This window comes from Passer domesticus, unplaced genomic scaffold (genome assembly GCF_036417665.1).
Source record: "Passer domesticus isolate bPasDom1 unplaced genomic scaffold, bPasDom1.hap1 HAP1_SCAFFOLD_223, whole genome shotgun sequence".
Classification (NCBI taxonomy): domain Eukaryota; kingdom Metazoa; phylum Chordata; class Aves; order Passeriformes; family Passeridae; genus Passer; species Passer domesticus.
In genome coordinates, this window is record NW_026990002.1 from 16,353 (window position 1) to 30,565 (window position 14,213).

The following is a 14,213-nucleotide window of genomic DNA, read 5'->3' on the forward strand; positions in this document are numbered from 1 at the left end:
GACCAGCAGCGTTTATTGGGGCCGCTCTGGGGGGGCTTGGGGGGCTCCCCGGGGGTGGGGAGGGGTCTCAGAGGAGATTTTTGGGGGTCCCCACGGGTGAGAAGAGAGTGCGAGGGTCCCTCTGACTTTGCTGAGACCCCCAAATTGGCGTCGCCCACCTCCCCAAATTGAAACACCGAGCCCAGCCGGGACCAGCAGCGTTTATTGGGGCCGCTCTGGGGGGGGTTTTTTTTGGGGGGTCCCCGCTCGCCCCCTCCCCTGCTGGGGGGCTCGGGGGGGTCCCCGGCCGCCCCCTCCCCTATTTCTGGGCCGGGATCATGTCGTCGATGGGCTGCTTCTGCTCCAGCTTCTTCTCCATCTCCACCATGAGCTTGACGCCGTCCACCACCATCTGCACCTGCTCCACCTCCGAGAAGCCCAGGCGGTCGGCGTTGGAGATGTCAAACACGGCGCCCACCGCCGCCGTGTCCACCCCGCCTGCACGGACGGACGGACAGAAGGGGGGGATCAGTGAGCCACGGACAGCCAGGACAGCGCTGACCACTCCTGAGCACCCCCTGACCATCCCCTGTCCACCCCTGACCATCCCCTGTCCATCCAGTGTCCGATGGTTCCACGGCGCCCACCGCCGCCGTGTCCACCCCGCCTGGACAGATGGACAGATGGACGGACAGAGGGGGGGGATCAGTGAGCCACGGACAGCCAGGACAGTGCTGACCACTCCTGAGAGCACACCCTGACCATCCCCTGTCCATCCCCAGTGCTCAATGGCCCCACCATGGCTGTGTCCACCCCGCCTGGACGGACAGACGGACAGATGGATGGACAAAAGGGGGGAATCAGTGAGACACGGACAGCCACGGACAGCCAGGACAGTGCTGACCACTCCTGAGCACACCCTGACCATCCCCTGTCCATCCCCAGTGCTCAATGGCCCCACCATGGCTGTGTCCACCCCGCCTGGACAGACGGACAGACAGATGGACAGGGCGGGGGGGAATCAGTGAGCCACGGACAGCCAGGACAGCGCTGACCACTCCTGACCATTCCTGGACCATCAGGTCCCTCACAGGGTCCCTTTCCTGGGCTGATTTGGGGGTGTCATTCTCCCCCCCAGGTGAATTTTGGGGCTATCACTGTCCCCTCCAGGTGAATTTGGGGGTGTCCCACCTCCCCAGGTGAATTTTGGGGGTGTCATTCTCCCCCCAGGTGAATTTTGGGGTGGAATTTCTCCACCCAGGTGAACTTGAGGATGGAATTCTCCCCCAGGTGACTTTGGGCTGTCCCTGCCCACCCCAGGTGAATTTTGGGGGTGTCATTCTCCCCCTCCAGGTGAATTTTGGGGTGTCCCTGCCCACTCCCAGGTGAATTTTGGGGCTCCCACCTGTGCTGCGCTTCTGCAGGGCGCAGGCGCTTGAGGATCTCCTCGAACTTGGGGCGCTGGCTCAGGTGACTTTGGGGCTGTCCCTATTTCCCACCCCAGGTGAATTTTGGGATGGAATTTCACCTCCCCAGGTGAATTTTGGGGTGGAATTTCTCCACCCAGGTGAATTTTGGGGTGTCATTCTCCTCCCAGGTGAATTTTGAGATGGAATTCCCCACCCAGATGAATTTTGGGATGGAATTCTCCCCCTCAGGTGAACTTGAGGATGCAATTCTCCCCACCAGGTGACTTTGGGGATCTCCTCGCCCACCCCAGGTGAATTTTGGGATGGAATTTCACCCCTCAGGTGAGTTTTGGGATGGAATTCCCGCCCAGGTGAATTCTGGGGCTCCCACCTGTGCCGCGCTTCTGCAGGCGCAGGCGCTTGAGGATCTCCTCGAACTTGGGGCGCTGGCTCAGGTGACTTTGGGGCTGTCACCATCCCACCAGGTGAATTTTGGGGTGTCCCCGTCCCCATCCAGGTGAATTTTGGGGTCTCCCCACCCATTCCAGGTGATTTTTGGGGCTCCCACCTGTGCCGCGCTTCTGCAGGCGCAGGCGCTTGAGGATCTCCTCGAACTTGGGGTGCTGGCTGAGGTGCTGCAGGCGCACGTGCACGCCGCCGCGCAGCCCCGTGCCCAGGTTGGACGGGCAGGTGAGGATGTAGCCCAGGTGCTCCGTCCACATGAAGGGGTGCCCCGCCTTCTTGAAGATCTCCTCGATCTGGGGACAGCCGGGGGACACGCGTTGGGGACACGGGGGACACCCAGGAGACACCTGGGGCACACCCGGGGGACACCTGGGGCACACCTGGACACACCTGGGGAATGCCCAGGGAATGCCCAGGGCACACCTGGGGTGCTCAGAGTTGTTGGTGGCACTCCAAATGTCACCTTGGTGTCCCCAAAGTGCCACCTGTGCCCAAATGTCACCTGTCCCCAGGTGTCACCTGTCCCCAATGTGCCACCTGTCCCCCAGATGTCACCTGTCCCCAAAGTGTCACCTGTTCCCAAATGTCACCTGTTCCCAAAGTTCTCTCTATCCCCAAAAGCTCTCCTTGTTCCCAAATGTCACCTGTCCCCAAAGCTCTCCTTGTCCCCAAAGTTTTCCTTGTTCCCAAAGTGTCACCTGTCCCCAGATGTCACCTGTCCCCAAAGCCACACCTGTCCCCAAAGTTCTCCCTGTGTCCAGATCCCCTCAATGTCCCCAAAGTGACACCTGTCCTCGAAGTTCTTTCTGTCCCCCAAAAGTTCTTCTTGTTCCCAAAGTGTCACCTGTCCCCAAAAGTTCCTGTTCTCAAAGTGCCACCTGGCCCCAGGTGTCCCCAAGTGCCCCCAAGTGTCCCCAAGACCCTTAGGACACCTCAAGACCCTTCTGATCTTCTTGAGACCAACCCACTGTCCCCCTTCTCCATGGAGATGTGACCCCTAAACTCCTCCATCCACAAATGTCCCCAAACCCTCAGTGTCCCCAATGTCCCCAGGTGTCCCCAGGTGTCCCCAGTGTCCCCAGTGTCCCAAGTCCCCCCTGACCTTCTTGAGGCCGACGCAGAAGCGCCGGAACACCTCCTTCATGTTGCCGCTCTTCTCCATGGAGATGTGACCCCAAACCCTCCGTGTCCCCAGTGTCCCCAGTGTCCCCAAGTGTCCCCAAGTGTCCCCAAACCCTCTGTGTCCCCAATGTCCCCAGGTGTCCCCAATGTCCCCAATGTCCCCAATGTCCCCCCAACAATGTCCCCCAGTGTCCCCAGTGTCCCCAAGTGTCCCCAGGTGTCCCCCAAGTCCCCCCTGACCTTCTTGAGGCCGACGCAGAAGCGCCGGAACCCCTCCTTCATGTTCCCTCCCTTCTTCATGGAAATGTGACCCCAAACCCTCCGTGTCCCCAGTGTCCCCAAGTGTCCCCAAACCCTCTGTGTCCCCAATGTCCCCAGGTGTCCCCAGGTGTCCCCAATGTCCCCAAGTGTCCCCAGGTGTCCCCAAGTCCCCCCTGACCTTCTTGAGGCCGACGCAGAAGCGCCGGAACACCTCCTTCATGTTGCCTCCCTTCTCCATGGAGATGACGCGCAGGTGATCCTCCTCGTTCACCCACACCAGGAACGTCTTGTTGTCGTTGTGCCTGCGGGGACACCCAGGGGACACCCAGGGGACATTGGGGACATCACAGACATCGGGGACACCGGGGGGACACCGGGGGGGACAGCTCAGCGTGGCCCCGGGACCCCCAGGCATCCCCCAAAAGGGGAGACCCCCGGAGTGGGGGGACATCAGGGGACATCACAGACATCGGGGACACCCAGGGGACATTGGGGACATTGGGGACATCACAGACATTGGGGACACCCAGGGCACACTGGGGACACCCAGGGGACACCCAGGGGACATTGAGGACACCGGGGGGACACCGGGGGGGACAGCTCAGCGTGGCCCCAGGACCCCCAGGCATCCCCCAAAAGGGGAGACCCCCGGAGTGGGGGGACATCAGGGGACACTGGGGACATCAGGGACATCACAGACATCGGGGACACCCAGGGGACATTGGGGACATTGGGGACACCCAGGGGACACCGGGGGGACAGCTCAGTGTGGCCCAGGGACCCCCCAGAGATCCCCCAAAAGGGGAGACCCCCAGAATGGGGGGACATCAGGGGACATCACAGACATCAGGAACACCCAGGGGACATTGGGGACACGGGGGGGGGACACCGGGAGGGTGCCCCAAACTGCCCCCAGGTGCCCCCAGGTGTCCCTAGTTGTCCCCAGGTGTCCAGGTGCCCCCAAGAACCTCCCAGGTGTCACAATGTCCCCACCAGGTGGCCCCAGGTGTCACAAGGTCTCCCCAAATGTCCCCCAGACACCTCCAGGTGCCGCCAGGAACCCCCCAGGCATGTCCCAGGTGTCTCTAACTGCCCCCGGGTGCCCCCGGGTGCCCCCCAGGTGTCTCTAACTGCCCCCGGGTGTCTCTAACTGCCCCCGGGTGCCCCCGGGTGCCCCCCAGGTGTCTCTAACTGCCCCCAGGTGTCTCTAACTGCCCCCGGGTGCCCCCGGGTGCCCCCCAGGTGTCTCTAACTGCCCCCGGGTGTCTCTAACTGCCCCCGGGTGCCCCCCGGGTGTCCCTAACTGCCCCCAGGTGTCTCTAACTGCCCCCAGGTGTCTCTAACTGCCCCCGGGTATCTCTAACTGCCCCCAGGTGTCTCTAACTGCCCCCAGGTGTCTCTAACTGCCCCCAGGTGCCCCCGGGTGCCCCCCAGGTGTCTCTAACTGCCCCCAGGTGTCTCTAACTGCCCCCGGGTGACTCTAACTGCCCCCGGGTGTCTCTAACTGCCCCCGGGTGCCCCCCAGGTGTCTCTAACTGCCCCCAGGTGTCTCTAACTGCCCCCGGGTGTCTCTAACTGCCCCCAGGTGTCTCTAACTGCCCCCGGGTGCCCCCCAGGTGTCTCTAACTGCCCCCAGGTGTCTCTAACTGCCCCCAGGTGCCCCCGGGTGTCTCTAACTGCCCCCGGGTGTCTCTAACTGCCCCCAGGTGTCTCTAACTGCCCCCGGGTGCCCACCAGATGCCGCGGGCGTCGGGCCAGTCGCGGGCCATGCCCGAGGCCAGCAGCAGCGGCGACACGGGCTTGTCGAACAGGAAGTGGTCGTCGATGAGCTGCTGCTGCTCCTGCTCCGTCATGGCCTTCAGCGGGTAGTACTTGCCCTTGAACTCCCCGTCCAGGCTGTTCAGGGCTGCCGGGGGCGTGGTCAGCGCCTGGGCACGCCCAGGACACGCCCAGACCACGCCCAGCCCAGACAGGACACGCCCAGACCACGCCCAACCCCGATTGAATATGCCCATCTGTCCCAAATCCATCCAAATTAATGCAAATCGATCCCAGATCCATCCCAAATCCATCCAAATCCATCCCAAATTCACCCCAAATCCACCCCAAATCCATCCCAAATCCATCCTGGACACGCCCAGGCCACGCCCAACCCCGATTGGATGTGCCCATTTGTCCCAAATCCATCCAAATTAATTGCAAATCGATCCCAGATCCATCCCAAATCCATCCAAATCCATCCCAAATTAACCCCAAATTCATTCCAAATTAATCCTGGACACGCCCAGGCCACGCCCAACCCTCATTGGATGTGCCCATTTGTCCCAAATCTACCCCAAAACCACCCCACCTTGCAAGCCCCGCCCTCTTAGGCCACGCCCACACTGACCACACCCAGATCACCACGCCCACACCAGCCACACCCACATTGTGACCACACCCCCTACAACCACACCCAAATTCCCTCAACCATTCCCTGACCACGCCCAATCCAACCTCAACCACAGAACCCCACCCTCTCAGGCCACGCCCACCCGGACCACGCCCCTGCAGGCCCCGCCCCCTAGGCCCCGCCCCCACCTGTGACTGACAGCTTCTCGATGGCGCGGCGCTCGCCGCGGCTGCAGTGGGGCGGCAGCGAGTAGCCCTTGATGCTGCGGCCGGTGCGCACGCGGCTGCTCAGCACGTACTTGGGGTCCAGGTCCTCCCCGCCCTGCGCCCCGAAAACGGGTCAGGGACACCCCGAAAATCACAAAATTCACCCCAAAAAAGTCCTAAAAATGTCCTAAAATTCCTGCTCAAAATAACCCAAATATACACAAAATATCACCCCAAAATCTCCCCCTCGGACACAGCTCCACTGCTCAGCTCGTGCTTGGGGTCCAGGTCCTCCCCGCCCTGCGCCCCGAAAACGGGTCAGGGACACCTCGAAAATCACAAAATTCACCCCAGAAATATCCCCAAAAATAGCACAAAAACTGTGTTAAAAATGACCCAAATATACCCAAAATATCACCCCAAAATCCCCTGCTCTGAGACCCCCGCGCTGCTCAGCTCGTGCTTGGGGTCCAGCTCCTCCCCGCCCTGCGCCCCGAAAACGGGTCAGGGACACCCCGAAACACCCAAAATTCACCCCAAAAAAATCCTAAAAATGTCTCTAAAATTCCTGCTCAAAATATGCCAAAAAAACCCCAAAATATCCCTCAATCTGAGACCCCCACGCTGCTCAGCTCGTACTTGGGGTCCAGGTCCTCCCCGCCCTGCGCCCCGAAAATGGGTCAGGGACACCCCGAAAAACCCCAAAGTCACCCCAAAAAAATCCCAAAATTGTCCCAAAAATTCTGCTCAAAATACATCAAAATATCACCCCAAAATCCCCCCCTCTGACACAGCTCCACTGCTCAGCTCGTGCTTGGGGTCCAGGTCCTCCCCGCCCTGCGCCCCGAAAACGGGGTTAGGGACACCCCGAAAAACCCCAAAGTCACCCCAGAAATATCCCAAAAATATAAAAAAAATTCCGCTCAAAATAAACCAAATATATCCAGAATTTCCCCCTCGGACACAGCTCCACTGCTCAGCACGTACTTGGGGTCCAGGTCCTCCCCGCCCTGCGCCCCAAAAACCGGTCAGGGACACCCCGAAAAACCCAAAATTCACCCCAAAAATAGCACAAAAACTGTGTTAAAAATAACCCAAATATACCCAAAATATCACCCCAAAATCCCCTGCTCTGAGACCCACGCGCTGCTCAGCTCGTGCTTGGGGTCCAGGTCCTCCCCGCCCTGCGCCCCGAAAACGGGTCAGGGACACCCCGAAAAACCCCAAAGTCACCCCAAAAAAGTCCTAAAAATGTCCTAAAATTCCTGCTCAAAATAACCCAAATATACACAAAATATCACCCCAAAATCCCCCCCTCTGACACAGCTCCACTGCTCAGCTCGTACTTGGGGTCCAGGTCCTCCCCGCCCTGCGCCTCGAAAACTGGGTTAGGGACACCCCGAAAAACCCCAAAGTCACCCCAGAAATATCCCAAAAATATCAAAAAAATTCCGCTCAAAATAAACCAAATATATCCAGAATTTCCCCCTCGGACACAGCTCCACTGCTCAGCACGTACTTGGGGTCCAGGTCCTCCCCGCCCTGCGCCCCAAAAACCGGTCAGGGACACCCCGAAAAACCCAAAATTCACCCCAAAAATAGCACAAAAACTGTGTTAAAAATGACCCAAATATACCCAAAATATCACCCCAAAATCCCCTGCTCTGAGACCCCCGCGCTGCTCAGCACGTACTTGGGGTCCAGGTCCTCCCCGCCCTGTGCCCCAAAAACGGGTCAGGGACACCCCGAAAAACCCAAAATTCACCCCAAAAAAGTCCTAAAAATGTCCTAAAATTCCTGCTCAAAATAACCCAAATATACACAAAATATCACCCCAAAATCTCCCCCTCTGACACAGCTCCACTGCTCAGCTCGTACTTGGGGTCCAGGTCCTCCCCGCCCTGCGCCCCGAAAACGGGTCAGGGACACCCCGAAAATCACAAAATTCACCCCAAAAAAGTCCTAAAAATGTCCCAAAATTCCTGCTCAAAATAAACCAAATATATCCAAAATTTCCCCCTCTGACACAGCTCCACTGCTCAGCACGTACTTGGGGTCCAGGTCCTCCCCGCCCTGCGCCTCGAAAACTGGGTTAGGGACACCCCGAAAAACCCCAAAGTCACCCCAGAAATATCCCAAAAATATAAAAAAAATTCCGCTCAAAATAAACCAAATATATCCAGAATTTCCCCCTCGGACACAGCTCCACTGCTCAGCACGTACTTGGGGTCCAGGTCCTCCCCGCCCTGCGCCCCAAAAACCGGTCAGGGACACCCCGAAAAACCCAAAATTCACCCCAAAAATAGCACAAAAACTGTGTTAAAAATAACCCAAATATACCCAAAATATCACCCCAAAATCCCCTGCTCTGAGACCCCCGCGCTGCTCAGCTCGTACTTGGGGTCCAGGTCCTCCCCGCCCTGCGCCCCGAAAACGGGTCAGGGACACCCCGAAAAACCCCAAATTCACCCCAAAAAAGTCCTAAAAATGTCCTAAAATTCCTGCTCAAAATAACCCAAATATACCCAAAATATCACCCCAAAATATCCCCTGCTCTGAGACCCCCGCGCTGCTCAGCTCGTGCTTGGGGTCCAGGTCCTCCCCGCCCTGCGCCCCGAAAACGGGTCAGGGACACCCCGAAACACCCAAAATTCACCCCAAAAAAATCCTAAAAATGTCTCTAAAATTCCTGCTCAAAATATGCCAAAAAAACCCAAAAATATCCCTCAATCTGAGACCCCCGCGCTGCTCAGCTCGTACTTGGGGTCCAGGTCCTCCCCGCCCTGCGCCCCGAAAACGGGTCAGGGACACCCCGAAAAACCCCAAATTCACCCCAAAGAATCCCAAAAAATTTCCACTAAAATATCCCCAAAATTCCACTCAAAATACCCCAAAAAACCCCCAAAATTCCCCAAAATATTCTCCCCAAAATCCTCCCAAACCCTCCTGAGGTGGCTCTGTGGTGTCACCCCATGGTGGCCCCGTCACCCCTTCCCTGCCCTCCTGAGACCCCTGGGGACCCCCCGTGATTTTGGGGACCCCTCCCAAATTTTAGGGACCCCTCCCAAATTTCGGGGACCCCTCCAAATTTTGGGGTCCCCCCACCTTGAGCTTCTCCTGGTTGAGGTCACTTTTTGTTGGTGGCTCTGTGGTGTCACCCCACGGCGTCCCTGTCACCCCTTCCCTGCCTTCCTGAGACCTTTAGGGACCCCTCCCAAATTTTAGGGACTCCTCCCAAATTTTGGAGACCCCTCCCAAATTTGGGGACCCCTCCCCAATTTGGGTTCCCCCCCACCTTGAGGTTCTCGTGGTTGAGGTCGGTGCGGTGCTTGTCGGTGGTGTCACCCCATGGTGTCCCTGTCACCCCACAGTGTACCTGTCACCCCTTCCCCGCCTTCCTGAGACCCCTGAGGACCCTTCCCAAATTTTGGGGTCCCCTCCCAGAATTTGGGGACCCCTCCCAAATTGGGGGAGCCCACCTTGAGGTTCTCGTGGTTGAGGTCGGTGCTTTTTGGTTGCTTTGTGGTATGACCCCACGGTGTCCCTGTCACCCCATGGTGGCCCTGTCACCCCTTCCCTGGTGTCCCTGTCACCCCTTCCCTGCCTTCCTGAGACCTTTAGGGACCCCTCCCAGATTTCGGGGACCCCTCCCACATTTCGGGGACCCCTCCCCATTTTGGGGACCCCCACCTTGAGGTTCTCATGGTTGAGGTCGGTGCGGTGCTTGTCGGTGGGTTTGTGGTGTCACCCCACGGTGTCCCTGTCACCCCTTCCCTGCCCTCCTGAGACCCCTGGAGAATCCTCAAGATTTCAGGGACCCCTCCCACATTTCGGGGACCCCTCCCCATTTCGGGGACCCCTCCCACATTTCGGGGACCCCTCCCCAATTGGGGGACCCCCACCTTGAGGTTCTCGTGGTTGAGGTTGGTGCGGTGCTTGTCGGTGGGTTTGTGGTGTCACCCCACAGTGTCCCTGTCACCCCATGGTGGTCCTGCTGAGACCCCTGGGGACTCTCCCACATTTCAGGGACCCCTCCCACATTTCGGGGACCCCTCCCCAATTTCGGGGACCCCTCCCCAATTGGGGGACCCCCACCTTGAGGTTCTCGTGGTTGAGGTCGGTGCGGTGCTTGTCGGTGGGTTTGTAGCCGCCGTGCCGGTCCTGGATCACGGGGTCGAAGAGCTCCTTGAAGACCTCGTAGGACTCCTCGTCACCGGCCACGCAGCCCACGGTCATGATGAACGGGTGGCCTGGGGACACCGGGGACACCACAGGGTCACTGGGACCAGTATGGGACTGGGATGGGGCACTGGGACCAGTATGGGACTGGGATGGGGCACTGGGACCAGTATGGGATGGGGATTGGTTACTGGGACTCCTCGTCACCGGCCACGCAGCCCACGGTCATGATGAACGGGTGGCCTGGGGACACCGGGGGACACCACAGGGTCACCAGGGACATCACAGAGTCACTGGGACCAGTATGGGACTGGGATGGGCACTGGGACCAGTATGGGACTGGGATTGCCTATGGGATTGGGACATGGGTCCACGGTCATGATGAACGGGTGGCCTGGGGACACCGGGGACACCCCGGGTCACTGGGACCAGTATGGCACTGGGACCAGTATGGGATTGGGATTGGCTATGGGATTGGGACATGGGTCCATGGTCATGATGAACGGGTGGCCTGGGGACACCGGGGTCACCAGGGGTCACCAGGGACACCACAGAGTCACTGGGACCAGTATGGCACTGGGATGGGGCACTGGGACCAGTATGGGACTAGGATGGGGCACTGGGACCAGTATGGCACTGGGATGGGTTACTGGGACCAGTATGGGATGGAGATGGGTTACTGGGACTCCTCGTCACCGGCCACTCAGCCCACGGTCATGATGAACGGGTGGCCTGGGGACACCGGGGACACCGGGGGACACCGGGGACACCACAGAGTCACTTGGACCAGTATGGCACTGGGATTGGCTACTGGGACCAGTATGGGACTGGGACTGGGTATGGGATTGGGATGGGGCTACTGGGACTTGGGGACGGGTCTCTGGCCCCATGTACAGCTCAGGGACCCCATGGATGGGCTGGAGACCCCATGGATGGGTTGAGGACCCCATGGACCATTTGGGGACCCCTTGGGTGGGTTGGGGACCCCTGGGGTGGACTGAGGACACCCAGGGTTGGCTGGGGACCCCATGGATGAGTTGGAGAACCCATGGATGGGTTGAGGACCCCATGGACCATTTGGGGACCCCTTGGGTGTGTTGGGGACCCCTGGGGTGGGCTGGAGACCCCATGGATGAGTTGGGGACCCCTTGAGTGGTCTGGGGACCCCCGTGGTGGTCTGGGGACCCCCGGGGTGGGTTGGGCACCCCTGGGGTGGTCTGGGGACCCCCGGGGTGGTCTGGGGACCCCCGCGAGGACGCACCGGGGTTGTCCACGCCGGTCTGGATGACGTCGTCGAGGGTGAAGCCGCTGGGGGTCTCCTTGTCGCGCAGCTTCTGGTACAGGGCGGGGGTCAGCACCTTGGCCATGTGGTTGTTGTGCTTGGACAGGTCCGGGAACTCCTCCTCGGCCGAGAACTTCTGCTTGTACTTGTTGTGGGTGTTGCTGAACGGCATGGTGGCACTGCGGGGACACGGGGACACCTTGGGGACATGGGGACAGCCATGGTGACACCATGGACACCATAGAGATACCATGGACACCATGGGAATGGGGACACGGGGACACGGGGACAGGTCAGGGACTCCTCCTGGGCTGAGAACTTCTGCTTGTGCTTGTTGTGGGTGTTGCTGAACGGCATGGTGGCACTGCGGGGACACGGGGACACCGTGGGGACACTGTGGGGACAGCCAGGTGATGTGGAGGACATGGAGGACACGGGGACAGCCAGGTGACACCGGGGACACAGCGACACGTGCCACAGGAGGGGACAGCCAGGTGACACCAGGGACAGCCAGGTGACAGGAGGGACATGAAGGACACGGGGGACACGGGGACAGCCAGGTGACAGGAAGGACACGGGGGGGTGTGGGGACAGCCAGGTGATGTGTGGGACACGGAGGACATAGAGGACATGGGGACATGATGGCACTGTGGGGACACGGGGACAGCCAGGTGACAGGTGGGACATGGGGACACGGGGACACGGGGACAGCCAGGTGACACTGCAGGGACAGCCAGGTGACACCGGGGACCGCCAGGTGGCAGGAGGGACATGAAGGACATGGGGACAGCCAGGTGACAGGAGGGACATGGGGACACGGGGACAGCCAGGTGACAGGTGGGACATGGGGACACGGGGACACGGGGACAGCCAGGTGACAGGTGGGACATGGGGACATGGGGACACGGGGACAGCCAGGTGACAGGTGGGACATGGGGACATGGGGACACGGGGACAGCCAGGTGACAGGTGGCACAGGGGACAGCCAGGTGACACCGGGGACACCGCGACACGTGCCACCGGAGGGGACACAGGGGACACGGGGGGGGCTGTGGGGCGTGTCCTGGTGGGCGTGTCCTGCTGGGAGGGGGCGTGTCCTAGTGGGCGTATCCCCCAGGGGGGCGTGGCCGCCCCGCTCCGCTCCTTGTTCGGGCCGGGGCTATTTATAGCCCAGGGGGGAGGGGCGGGACCGGGGGGTTTGGGGGGGGTCCTGGTGACACCGGGGGGGGCGGGGCCCGGTCCCGGTTCCGAATCCCGGTCCCGGTGACACCGAGGCGGGGTCAGGTCCCTGTCCCGGTCCCGGTTCCGAATATCGGACCCAAATCCCGGTCCCGGTGGCACCGAGGAGGGAGGGGCTCGGTCCCGGTTCCGAATCTCGGACCCAAATCCCGGTGCCGGACCCGGATCCCGGTGCCGGCGACACCGAGGGGGGATCAGGTCCCTGTCCCTGACCCTGTCCCGGTCCCGGATCTCGGACCCAAATCCCGGTGCCGGTCCCGGTGACACCGAAGGGGGGAGCGGGTGCCGGTCCCGGTCCCGGTCTCGAATCCCGGTCCCAGTCCCGGTGACACCGACGGGGGGTCCCTGACCCGGTCCCGGTCCCTGACCCGGTCCCGGTGCCGGTCCCAGATCCCGGACCCAAATCCCGGTCCCGGTGACACCGACGGGAGGTCCCTGTCCCTGTCCCGGTCCCGGTCCCGGTCCCGAATCCCGGTGCCGGTCCCCGTGGCACCGAGGGGGCGTCGAGTCCCTGTCCCTGTCCCCGTCCCGGTCCCGATCCCGAATCCCGGTCCCGGTGACACCGGGGGCGTCCCGACCCTTCCTGAGGGTCCCGGTCCCGACTGGGGTCTCCGGGGGGTCCCGGGGGGGTCTCGGTGGTCCCGGGGGGGTTCCAATGGTCCCGATGGGGGTCCCGGGGGGATCCCGGGGGTCCCGGGAGGGTCTCGGGGGTCTCCCGGGGGGGGTCCCGGTGCCCCCGGGGAGGGTCCCGGTGGTCCCGGCGGTCTCCCGGTGGTCCCGGTGCTCCCGGGGGGGGGTCCCGGTGGTCTCCCGGGGGCGGTCCCGGGGGTCTCCCGGTGGTCCCGGTGGTCCCGGGGGGGGTCCCGGTGGTCCCGGGGGGGGTCCCGGTGCCCCCCCGGCCTTACCTGGGTCTCTCAGCGGGGCCGGGTCGGGGTCGGGCCGGTACCGGGCGCGGGGGGAGCGGTGGGACCGGGACCCCCCAGGGGCGCTTTTATCCCCCCCGGGACCCCCCCCAGCCCCGGGGGGCTCCGGGGGGACCCCGAACCGGGCGGGGCCGGGCCCTGGCGGGGCCGCCCCCGGCCCGCGCGAGACCCTCGGGGACCCCCGGAGCCGCCCCCCGTGTCCGGTGTCACCGGGGGGGGGGGGGGCGGGGGGGGCACGCGGCACCTGCCGCCCCCCGGGACCGCGGGGCGGGGGCGGGACCGCCCCCAAAATACCGGGACCACCCCCAGAATACCGGGACCACCCCCAAAATAGCGGGACCACCCCCAAAATACCGGGACCCCCCCCAAAATAGCGGGACCACCCCCAAAATAGCGGGACCGCCCCCAAAATACCGGGACCCCCCCCAAAATAGCGGGACCGCCCCCAAAATACCGGGACCACCCCCAGAATACCGGGACCACCCCCAAAATAGCGGGACCGCCCCCCAAAATACCGGGACCACCCCCAGAATACCGGGACCACCCCCAAAATAGCGGGACCGCCCCCCAAAATAGCGGGACCGCCCCCAAAATACCGGGACCGCCCCCAAAATAGCGGGACCACCCCCAAAAATACCGGGACCACCCCCAGAATACCGAGACCACCCCCAAAATACCGGGACCACCCCCAAAATAGCGGGACCGCCCCCAAAATAGCGGGACCCCCCCCAAATAGCGGGACCACCCCCAAATACC

At 61.8% G+C, this 14,213-nt stretch overlaps 1 protein-coding gene across 1 annotated transcript; it reads right to left on the reverse strand.

The window, feature by feature from the left end:
- Positions 1–214: 214 nt before the first annotated feature.
- LOC135292162 (creatine kinase M-type) lies at positions 215–13,716 on the reverse strand. Its single transcript, XM_064406389.1, has 8 exons — positions 13,440–13,716; positions 11,275–11,474; positions 9,930–10,084; positions 5,817–5,949; positions 4,971–5,142; positions 3,415–3,538; positions 1,957–2,146; positions 215–477 (listed from the first exon to the last, which is right to left on the reverse strand). The coding sequence occupies exons 2-8, from the start codon at positions 11,465–11,467 to the stop codon at positions 299–301; spliced, it is 1,146 nt and encodes a 381-aa protein (XP_064262459.1). The 5' UTR covers positions 11,468–11,474; positions 13,440–13,716; the 3' UTR covers positions 215–298.
- Positions 13,717–14,213: the final 497 nt, after the last annotated feature.

What these genes read in the sequence shown, in the direction of transcription:
- LOC135292162 (XM_064406389.1), bottom strand. Translation starts at nt 11,467, where the DNA reads ATGCCGTTCAGCAACACCCACAACAAGTACAAGCAGAAGTTCTCGGCC. An exon ending in TCTGCGTCGGCCTCAAGAAG is followed by an intron (nt 2,147 to 3,414) that starts GTCAGGGGGGAC and finishes GGCTGTCCCCAG; the next exon opens with ATCGAGGAGATCTTCAAGAA. An exon ending in CCTGCAGAAGCGCGGCACAG is followed by an intron (nt 478 to 1,956) that starts GTGGGAGCCCCA and finishes CCGTCCGTGCAG; the next exon opens with GCGGGGTGGACACGGCGGCG.